Source organism: Amblyomma maculatum, chromosome 4, assembly GCF_055883805.1.
Source record: "Amblyomma maculatum isolate TAMU_Amacu chromosome 4, ASM5588380v1, whole genome shotgun sequence".
NCBI classification, from domain to species: Eukaryota; Metazoa; Arthropoda; class Arachnida; order Ixodida; family Ixodidae; genus Amblyomma; species Amblyomma maculatum.
In genome coordinates, this window is record NC_139347.1 from 118,810,276 (window position 1) to 118,822,387 (window position 12,112).

General features: G+C 43.1%; 1 protein-coding gene across 1 annotated transcript in view; it reads left to right on the forward strand.

Annotated features, from left to right (window-relative positions):
• Positions 1-12,112, forward strand: part of LOC146192233 (kelch-like protein 35) — a 54,471-nt gene that overhangs the window by 5,583 nt on the left and 36,776 nt on the right. Inside the window, exons 3-4 of the mRNA XM_084600434.1 lie at positions 171-304; positions 7,753-7,963. Coding sequence (XP_084456560.1) covers positions 171-304; positions 7,753-7,963 — 345 coding nt within the window. The remainder of the gene's footprint in view (positions 1-170; positions 305-7,752; positions 7,964-12,112) is intronic.

Genomic DNA, 12,112 nt, shown 5'->3' on the forward strand with positions numbered 1-12,112 from the left:
ATCATCGCGAAGGTGGGAATGAAAAAAGAGAGAGAGTGGAGGGCTTAAGACCAGTGCGCAACCGACACTTTCGCCTCATCGCACTTTAGTGGTCAAAAGTGCCCCTAGAATTTTTTTATGCCAAACGTCCGACACATGTTTGCTTAGTCATATTTTCCATGTCCACGCAGGGCCCTGCATGAATTCACGCGATGGTGCCTGGAGCTGTCCAACAGCCCAGCTTACCAGGAGGCCGTTCAAGAAGCCTTGAACCGAGGGTGCTGTAGTTGTGAGATTGAACCGTCACCTCGCAATCTCGGAGCAGGTATAGTGAACCGCACTACGGGATTTGAGATCTAAAGGCGCCAATCCAGTGAAAGATTACCTTAATGCCATAGCTGAAAACGTCATGAATGTATCCCATGCTGGTGGAATTTCCGACAAAATTGGAAACTGATCGCTCCTGCGTTTGTAAACTATTGAACCGGACTTTAATCACCTCAGCAAACGCTATGACAAATCTACAATTTGATTAGCAATAACTTACCATCGATTCTGTTAGGAAGTAAACAAGGGCTTTACTACTCCTACGATCACTGCGGACAGACGCTTCGCACTGATAAAACAAAATAAGTCTGATGCTTATAGGGAATTAGGCGAGGGAAGAGAATCCAGAGATTTGGTAAGCGGTCACTCACAGTTCCCTGAATCAGGTCATACAGCTGCCGTTGTAAGAGTACCTAACACACCGCCTATGGAGGAGAGTGGCGCGGGCGAGCACTCTCAACAATAGGTTACACGAAACATAAGTATACTTAAGAGGAAGATTAACAGTTACCGTTGTAGCTCAGTGGCAGAGCACCGGACGAGTAATTCTCATTTCGTAGGTTAGGATCCCATCAAAGGTATATGTTGTTTTTTCATCCCGCTTTGTAAGCAATTACCTCTACTGAACACCGAAAATATATTGCTGGTATGTCAAGCGGCTGGTCGCTTCCTTCTTTCTAGCGCATAACAAAGCACATATTCTGACCTGCATGTTTTGCTGATTACCTAAACTCTCGTTATTACGCCTATTGGAATCTATCAGCAGTGATCGATGATTGCCGATTGCGACATGTTGGAATCGTTTCTCGTGCACCTAGCGCCGCCCAGTGGTTAGTCTAGGCACTGCACGTGTAGATCCCGTTTAAATATTTCGGCTATGGAGGCGCTCTGAATTTTGATGGACTTTTTTGAGAACTACTGTGCATGTGTTCTTGCGAAAGAGGGCATGGTGGCCGCGATTGAAAAAAAGAAACCTGCCACTCGTGGTAATCCAGCATTAACATCACATTCTTATGATAAAATGACTTCTAGCAAGTCAAATATCGAATAATACTGTCAGATTTCTTATCTGACGGTGTTGAGAGGTGATAACCTGAAAATGGCGCCAGCTATGGACTAGCGAGCTTTGAATGGGAGTCTGGATGGTTTTTTTTCTATAAAACACATTCTTGAAGGTCTGCCGCATGTCTAACATGGGTACCCGCCCTTTACAGCCAGTTTACAGCAGTTCTGGTTTTCTGGTTTTCTGCCTCACGAAAACCAGGAACTGCTTCTCCGTATGGTTAGAGAATTGAGGCTGTTTCCTTCTGTAGTTTTTCATGTAGCTGAATAACGGTGCTGTGCAGATGGTTAATTTTTAGACAGTGCTCCTGGGTCATAGATATTCAAAATATATAGTCTAAATTTTCTTTGTTAATAATTAGTTTGTAGATATCATGCCTTTTATACCTTACTTTTATCGACTTTCCACAAAAATGGCAGTTTTACGATTTTGTGTGCTCTATAATGCATTTTTTGTTTTGCTGCATGTTTTTGTAAAGAACATTCGATTATGACTAGTTTTGCATGCTGAACATATGCTGCAGAATTTTTTGTGCTGGCAGAAGAATGTCTTCCGGCACCTATAAAAAACGGTAATTTTCCCGCAGTAACGAAAGATTTAACGAGAGCTTCACATCTGGCGGACTTGGCGCCATAGGTGCTCAAGAGCGTTATCACATAGCTTTCGCCCTGCGGGTTAGACCAGAACGTAAAACGTTAGCTTAGAACTTTTCTCGTCCGCTGCTATGAAAGAGGGTGAAAGTGGCAAAATCGTACACACGACATAAATATCTGACAAAGTGGAAGACTAAAGAGCCGACGTTGTCACCCAGAATTAGAACACCGGACACGAAAGTGCTTGTGTATCCTCCTGATTTCTAATCAATAATCTCAACAATTTGTTATTACATAACCTTCATCCACGCAAAAAAAATTTCCAATGCCTCCCTGCAGCAATGTCAGCTGCTGCTCGCTTTCTTTGTTTAGCTTATGGGGTTTATCGTCGCATGCGACTCAGGTTATGAAATAATGAGAGACGATTTATTTGAGGGCTCCAAACATTTCGACCACCTAGTGTTCTATAACGTGAACTGGCATCGAACATCACACAGGCGCCTTGATATTCACCTCCATCAAAGAGCGGCTGCCAGGGCTGAGATTCGATCACGCATCTCTGGGTACATCACACGAGCGCCCCAACCACTGCATAATCATGGCGGAGTCTTCCTTATATAATGCAGAGTCTCATATTGAGCGTTTTCATTACTACGCTTCTAATAAATGGCACTTGTGTCGCGGATCAGTGAGATAAATATTTATCTAAAATTTTAGTTGTCTTGAAATGGCTTCAAATGCAGTCACAACTTGAAAGAAAACAGGAAACGGTAAACGTTATTTGCTCAATGTGCAGAGTGATCAACAGCGAGCCTGTTCAGCAAAACCTAAAATATGGTATTCTTGCAAAACATTCAAAATCGTTTGCCTACACAGACACTCCCGCATCGCCACGAGTGGAATACCTCTTCATTTTACTTCTCCGTAACGCGATAATGTATAGAAGCGTAGTTGGCGGAATGGACCATTTAACGATATCAAGTCACGTCATTATTGGGAAACTTAGGTGCCATTCAAAAATATTTGAACTTTTCGTAGTACACTTTGAAGGCTCCGCCTTCTAGAATACGGGTCCGCGAGCCATGATCTCGCCGGACAAGTGAAAAATCAAGTCTTTCTTAAAAACACCGGTTTATTCCGGATCAACAGCAAAATATTAAATAAAAAAGGAACAACATATTGGATAAAACTGCGCTGAAAACATGCCGTCGAGGTGCGCGATAAGGGACTATCAAGAATAAAACGGAACAAGGTTCAGGGTTTTACCGCGGCAACACAAAACACTGCGGCTCGAATAGGATGAGTAATAGCCCCCAACAGCCCCCCTCTCCCCCCCCCCCCCCCCATTTTCAATAGCAACCCGGTGCAATGTCCAGAAGACTGGTCACCGCACTTAAATATTGGGATGATGCTTTGAAACTGCGAAACATCAAAGGAAGCATCCGGTTGCTTTTGAAAAGAGGGCTCGGTATCGCAAGCTGTGTCGCCCATATCCGAGGAGGACACACTCATCTGCTGGTTACAAATTTCACCAAGGAATACCGGAAACTTCTAAAGGGCACGAGGATCAATTTTCCCGACTGTCTAGCGGACAGCCGAGATGTCTTCGCCCTCCCCGGGAAACCCGAAGACAATGCACCCAACCTATCCAAGTAGCCTACGTTCGACATCAACACAGCAATATCCCTAAAAAGGGAAGACCGGATTAGCAGTCTTCTTGTTAACTACAGCGAGTGCTTTTCGTCAGTGCCAAAGGTGCGAGAGACTCCACTGGCAAAGCACTATCACAGATGAACACGCCCGACCTACTACTGTGTATTGCCATGAGAACGCCAAGCTATCCCCGATGAAGTTGATGAAATAATTCGCGGTGACCTGATTCAGCCATAGAACAGCCCCTGTGTGGCACCAGTCATCCTAATGAAGAAGACGACAGTCTACTTCTGACTCGATTACCGCTGCTTGAAAACATCACGAAGAGGGATATCTTTCCGCTCCCTCAGTTCCACTACACACTGGACCGGGTCTGCAATGAAAGTTACATTTTAGGGACTTGAAGGGCGGCTACTAGCAAATTGAGGTCGATGAAAGAGATCGCGAGTAGACCCGTTCATCATGCCAGACGGCCTCTCGAATTCGAGGTGGTGCCTTTTGGCCTCTGCGCCGCAGCAGCCACGTTCCAATGAGTAAAGGATGCGGTACTGGCAGACTCGCAGTGGGAGATTTCTCTAGTATATTTAGACGATGTCGTTGTATTCACAGCAAACTTCGAAGACCATATGAAAAGGATTCGAACAGTGCTTAACGCAATCCAGTCATCAGGGTTAACGCTGAAAGCAGAGGCGGGCCACTTCGCCGACGAAGGACGGTTGTTTCTTGGTCACATCGTTAGCAAGGATGGTGTTCGCCCAGACCCAGAGAAGTTTCCGCCGCCTGCCGATAAGAAAGCTGCGCGAAGATTCCTCGGGCTGCGCGCTTACTACCGCCAATTTATGAGAAACGTTTCGCAAATCGCCGAACCACAGACGCAACTTACATAGACTTATGTGTCTTTTAAATGGGAAGCACCGCAAGCGGAACCTTCCATGTAACGAAGACAGACGACGACGACGACGACGCCTGTGTACTCAAGCGTTCTATAAACATAAGGTTTACCACTTTGATAGATACGTATGCTGGCAACATAATGTGGACCTATTACTGCTGTACCATAAACCATTTATAGATAAAGGCCTGCAAAATGGGTGAAATTTCGTTTCTTGGGCCGATTTTGAAAATGTTATAAACTCTACTCTACCCAGAAAAGCAAACATTAACTGAATACCAACAAAAAAATGCATATATTTAGTTAAACAATTTTTACTAGCTAACTTTATTATATTTTGCGTAAATCATAAATTGCAAATTTGGAATAACCTCCCTTCTCATGCCATGCAATCCCCATCTCTGTCCAGTTTTAAACAACTGTTATTCGTATTATCGCAATAGTTTAACACAACTTTCGAACAAGTTCTTCACTTCATATACTGCTTTGTTCACATTCATTACATGAGTGTTTTCATGTCCGTTGGGAAAATGTATCAAATTGTATATAATTTTCTTTATTTTAGCAATACCGGTCGCGCATGAAATTTTTGAACTTGTATTGTGTTCTTACTTTTTTCTTTTTACCATATTGTGTTCGCCGGTTTTGCCTCTTTTCACTGCGTTTGCCGTACCAATATTATCGTTCATAAGTTTATACATCCATATATAGGAGCTCCAGATACAGCCTTGAGCTCTGGGACATCCTTCTGTATTATTTGGGTAATACCTGTTTTTATGAATAAGGAAACTTTCTTCTTCTTCTTCTTTAAGGTTGTCCAAAAGAACAAAGAAGATAAGCGAGGCATTCCACCACTTCGTCATTGTTATCCCGTGTGGCGCGAACAATTTCTGACAGCAAAACCAATTGCAGCTCTCTTCTTTCCAGTCAACAAGCAGGAATATATAATCATGTCGAAATATAAAAGGTCGACCGATTATTCTTTATTTTATCTTACGTGGAAACACACTGCAAGAATCTGTCGACTGGGACAAAGCCCAAAGCGTCTCTCCTTTCATTTGGAAAAAGAAATTGAATGAACATTCGGGGGACCTAAGGTTCTTCTAACTTAGGTGCGGGAGATGGTACAGCTATATTAGCACCTGTCTGCGGCTAACGCGAATGTCATTGGGGCATTCCGGTCACACGAAAAACAGAGCTTGAAGCACGTTAATCGAAAGAATCCCGGCTATCAAGCTACAACATGGTTTTACCGCTGTTGAGTAAAAAAGTTCCGAACTCTTGAAGATATGTTGCTTCTCATTTTGTTTTTTACACAAGCAGTACATGCAGTCTCTTCAAGAATTTAATTGTTAATAATTCAGTGCACTACTATATGCATAGAAGAATATTCTAAATTTTAGTAGTTTAACAATATTAGTTTGATCTCCCTGCTTTGCCCTAATCAAGTATTATGGGGAAGGTTATTATCCGCCTTAAGAGCAGACGCTAAGCACTTTCACCGCCACCTTTTCATTGCTTATTTTTATTTTTTGTGCGCATCATTCCAGTCCTAAAAACTTATTACTGCAACTTCAGTACACATCTCAAGCACACATTGGTAAATCATACGCAGAACACACGTTCACGAGGTGCCTCTCTATCATGCGTGGCCTATGTTGTTGGGTGCCCGTCTAGAATGCGGAGGATCTTGGTTTGAACTCCAAATGGGGACAAATTTCCTTCCCTGAATATATTTCATTCTTTATCGTGACTGTAGTGTGATTGAAGTCCCAGCACTATGTCATGTAGTTGTGACATCTTAACCCTGTAGACCAATTAGTATTCTTTCGCACGAATATTTCCGACACCCTGATTCTGACAAGACGCTGATGGCTGTTCCCCGAACATGCTATATATACGCTTCGCGTTAAAGTGCAGCGCAGATGTAACGAGCTTGGGGGAAGACTGATTGTAATACAGTTCCACGATGATGAAGCAGGATGCAATTGTTTTATTCATTCTGAGGATTTTCTCGCTACACTTTAGTCAATTCTTATACTCTTCTTTCAAATACAATTTCTGTTCGGTGGTTGCGCAGTTTCCTATGCATAGCATTCTCCAAATGGTGTTCTACTCTTCCTGCGCTAGGCTAGAAACTGTTTTTATAGTTCCAAAGCCGAATGGCTATTATCTAACCCACTACAATGGGAGGCTGCGGTGACCAGCTCCGAATCTGTGGTACAACTGCGGGCGGTGAGCTGGGCTTTGGAAGTCACCGAAAGACACGGTCTGACGGCCACATCACGAAGCCAACGGAAAGAAACCCATTGATCATTTGACAAATGTCTTTTTTTTTTACTCTCTCTCTCTCTTTACGGAAATAAAGTTTTCACCGCCACCATAGTTACCGATTTCTGATACTAGAAATCACCATACAAACACCGCAGTATTTTCTGGCTTTCAAATCGGTATAGGTGCTCTCTCTCGTTCGTAACATTTTTCTATAAGGTATGTGAACTTGGTCATAGTTTCGACCCAAATAAAGGGCTCGCTCCTGAGTTGCTAGCAAGGAAATTCGAATATTGGTATAGAAGAACAGAGCCCATTTTATTGTTGGTAGCTGCACGCTGGGTCATCAAAAATTTGTTGGGGGCCCTTAGTTTCGGTATTTTGAGTGCGGTAAGGCCAAAGCTTTTCCTGTGGCTCTGCTCTCATTTGCAGCTTGTTCACTCAACCGCTGCTGTTTTTTTTTAATGTTTTATTCTTTCTTTCTTTACGGCTCTTTTTTTCTTTTGTTGCTCTATTTATTTTTTATTTCTTGCTTTTTTGTTTGTTTGTGTTTACTTTTTTTACACCTTTTCCTTTTATGCTACTTTTTTCCTCTTTTACTCTACTGACTGTTTTCAATATGTAACGCGATGTTGAGATTGCAACACTTTTGCAACTGTATTGCACAATTTCGACGCCCGCGGATATTTTCACGTCTCCACACTATATAGATGCCTATGGCTATTTCGACGGAGAATTTATTTTTTTTTTGCTTTAATTAATTAACTGATTACTCTGTATCAAAGGCATTTTGCACATAACGTTTTCACCATCGACCTCACACATCAATGTTTTTACTCATAAATCACGTCGTTCTTCGACAGGAATGGTTTGACATCCTCTGTGGGCGGACACTTTCAGTGCAAACGCATGCGCCTATAAATTCTTTCGCCTTAATAAATCGCTCTCTGAATACACATTTTCTTGGACTGCAGTGAAACCTGCGCAGCAATCACCGGCCCAGCGTCCTTTCTGCGCGCACTGTGGGGGCGCGACTCCCTACCGCTGGCGACCACGGCTTCCGTACGAGATGCTGATGGTGGTGGCCGGCTCTTCGCACCCAGCAGAGCGGAACGCAGGCATAACCGCATTCGATGAGCAGGCCCAGCGATGGGTCTCGCGCGGGAATGGAGAGTTCGGGTCTAGGTGAGTACACTTCCTCTTGGTTGGAGCTTCACCAAGCAACGACGTCGCGAATCTGATTTTATTGATGAAGCTTTTCGAATTTCAGAGGTGAGCCGAAAATTGGAAATCTTTCCATTGCACACTCGATGATGAAGCCACAGGTGCCAGTGCTATCCAGTAACAGCCTTGTGCGCATCGACATAAAACTATTTCTTTAACGGTCAACATACTTTGCGAGTCCACTGCCATCTCATGCTGTGATGCTTGTGATGTGCCGAGCACTGGATATTGCCCCACCTCCCATTTGATTCATTGATCCCATTTATTTTTATCTCTGTTTTGTGATGGGCTCATTGTGCCGCCAATAATCGACGAGCATGCGGCTGCCACAATATGACTGAGATGTTCGGCTGGGTGCTTGGTGACAGAATACAATGTGTAAAGGACTTAGGGATAGAAACTTGCAGTCTTGCTTTAGGGCAGTGGTGAAATATGATCATGTGAAGAGTACTTGCATGATTATTGGGCTCAGATAAGACCAGACTATGCTTATTCCCTGGTTTGTGGAGCTGAACCTAAATACAGAGCACGAAACTAAGAAGAAGTAATCACAAGCAAGATGACATACGAAGGCTTTCAAGAAGCCTCAGTTGCCACACGTCGATTTTAAATGTTATTTCCAATCTGGTTTATTTCTACACCATATATTTTTTCTTATCGGCAGTGAAAACCTTAGCACTAAAAAATGGTAATTGTAATAAAGTGAGCAAAATTGAATTAACGGACTAGTTCTTACAGATTCCAGTCTTCCCTCAAAAACTGAGATATCTGCTCTGGAGCAATGCGAGAGACACCACGCGCCGCCTTAATAGGTCTGCTGGTTCCTAGTTCGAGGTCAAGGCTCATGCCGCAAATCTTAGCGCATGCTCGTTGCAGTCCTCATGCAAGTGTGCGATTGACGGGATGCCGTTGTTTCTGTCTCGTGGCGCTTCAACATTGCTCCCGCGTTTAATGCGCTCCTGCTGGTGCTGTATTGGACGAAACGCCCCTGCCAGGTGGCATTCCATCATCGTTCGAACTGGAGTGACACTAGTTTGACCTTTCTAGGCGTCTCCCCTCTGACAGTCATTAACATGACTGGGGCCATTTTTCGTGGACACATGTCGCGGATAGACTCTGGAGTCTACTTCCGGTCACAGATTACTCGTCATGTTAGCTGTACTAAACTTTCGCCTTAAAACGAGGAGGTCACTGCAGAAACTGCACTGGAAGAATGCGAAAGCATTAGCACTGCCGCGATATTTTTACTACCAGTACTTATTGCATATCAATGATTACCTATCATTTATTTACTAGAAAAATAGCCAGATAAATAGCGAAGGACATAGAAGAAACACACATACACATACGGTTTCTGAGCTGTTAAACTAGATCAGACCTATCTGAAACTCGCAAAACCACTTATTGGCAATAATCACATTATATTAGGAAGCTATATGTCCAAGACAGCACAAGCTTACTGCCCCGAACTGTCCATCAGTGAGTTTACGTGATGCACATACGCGTCCCACGCTAGTTTTGCGATGATGCGCTGCATCAACCCTGGAGATGCACAATTGAATATGTATACAATCGGCTAGGCACAGAAACATGTTGAAATTCCATGTATTGCGATTGAGCAAGGAAGATACTAGAACTTGAAATTGCTGCAGCCTGGAATTCTCCCTTAATCATTTGCATCGACCTCGGAAACTTGCCACACTCATTTTTGTCTAGCAACAGCACTGATGCGTCGGTTTGTCTTCGTGCTTCTGCGTTGCATGTCACTTTCGGTGTCAGATGGAGGCGGTGTTATTGATTGCTTGAAAAATGAAGATATTATCATGTGCAACCTGAAGATGCAATTACAGAGTTTTGGTTCATTTATTTTTTGCATAATGGGGGAACCAAATATTTTTTTTTTCACAGAGAGGGAGTGTGAGGGACTGCGTTTGCAGGAAAAGAATGCAGGAAAAGAAACTAGGGGAGAATTATGGGCATGTCAGTTACCGCTATTGGCAAAGAATGGCAAGGTGTGATATAGATAAACAATAGTTTTTTAATTGTATTTTTGTAACACCTGCTGTTATCCCTATCTATGAGCAAAAACAGTAAGCAACACACAAAGACCTGCTAGCTCAGGTTTAAGGAGCCTCCAAAGGAAGGAAGTAAAGGCTAGTTGGTTTTAAATAAAATTGGTCATATTTTTACACCGCCAGTAACCCCGGTGCAGTGCCGTTTTTTTCTCACCTCTTCTTTTACGGCGCCTTTCATCTTGTAAAATCTACAGGTTTCAGTGAGAGCATCCAAGGTCAAATCCATGTTTGGCTATAAGTCTACATATCTCAAATTTCGTTCAAAAAAAAGAAACAAGTGATGCTGATGTCTCCATATCTCATCATCATCATCAGCCGGACTATAAGCCCTGCAGTGCGAAGGCCTACCCCATTTTCCTGTAATTTATCTGATCCTGTGCTGGCTGAAATCACTTGACCACTCCGAATTTCTTAACCTCATACACCCACCTAATTTTCTGCCCCCGCCTGCTACACTTACTTTTCCTTGGAATCGAATTGGGTAGTTTTAGAGACCATCAGTTGTCCTCTCTTGACGCTTCAGTTCTTGCTCATGCCCATTTCTTCTCCTTGATTTCCACTGGAATGTGAATAACCTGCTTTATTTCTCTGATCCACTCTGCACGCTTCTTGTATTTTAACGTTGCACCTTCCATTTTTCATTCCATGGCCTTCCGTGTTGTCCTAAATTTAAGAACCCTTTTCGTTAACCTCCATCTTTCAGCTCCATAGGTCAGTACGGGTAGGATGCAACCGTTATAAATTTTCCTCTTTAGTGATACCGGTAAGCTGCTAGTCATAATGTTTGAGTACCTTTCAAATGCGCTCCATCCCAACCTTATTCTCTTAGCTATTTCCCTTTCTGGGTCCAGGTCTGCGGTCACTACCTGTCTTTAGTAGACATATTCGCGTACCTCCTTCAATTCTTCGCTATCTATTTTAAACTGCTGTTCCTTTCCCATACTGTTCAGCATTACCTTAGTCTTCTGTATATTAATCTTTACACCTACTTTTCTGCTTCTCCTGTGTAGATCAATAAGCATTAGTTACAATTGGTCCCTTGAGTTACTTAATAAGGAAATGTCATTAGCGAATCGCAAATAACAATATATTTTCCGCTGACCCTGATGCCTAACTTCTTCCATTACATGTCTTTGAATACCCGCTCTAAGCAAGCTATAAATAGCACTAGGGAGATCGTGTCTCCTTGCCTAACATCTTTCTTAATTGGAGTTTTATGACTCAATTTCTTAATTCAGGACTATGGTTGCTATGCAGCTACTGTAGATATCTTTCAGTATTTTCACATATTGCTCACGTACACCATGATCTCGCAATGCCTGCATGACTGCCCAGGTTTCGACCGAGTCGAATGGTTTCTCGTAGTCCGTGAATGCTATGTATAGGGGCTGGTTATATTCCGGACACGTTTCTGTAACCTGGTTGATAGGGTGGATGTGATCAATGGTGGAGTACCCTTTCCGACATTGTGCTTGATGCTTTGGTTGTTTAAAGTCTAAGGTTCTCCTGCTCCTATTAGCAGTTACGTTAGTAAATACTCTTTACGTAACGAATAGTAAGCTGATTGGTTTATAATTTATCAAGTCTTCAGCGTTTCCGTTTATATGAATTAAGATAATATTGCCGTTCTTTACTTCCATGATTTCGGTACTTTCTCTGTCATCAGGCACTGCGTGTACAGGGTGGCCAGTTTTCTAACACGATATCTCCCCTGTGCTTCAACAAATCTACAGTTACTTGATCTCCCCCCGTGGTCAGTTACTCCTCATCCGCTAGTGACTGAGGGCCGGGGTTTTATAATCATAGATGGTTATCGCCAATTACTGCACCAGGGTGGCCAACCCCTGTTCTGGTGAGGGAGGGTGTTGCCGGAGATGTTCACTGGCATCTGGTGGCACCGCAAACCTGTTCAAACAATTCCATCGACACGCGGAGTTTTTTAAACGAGGGAAATTTGTGCGGTACCGGGATTTGAGCCACGGACCTATTTAATGCGATGTCGATGTTCTACCTCTACGTCACCTCTGCACTGTCT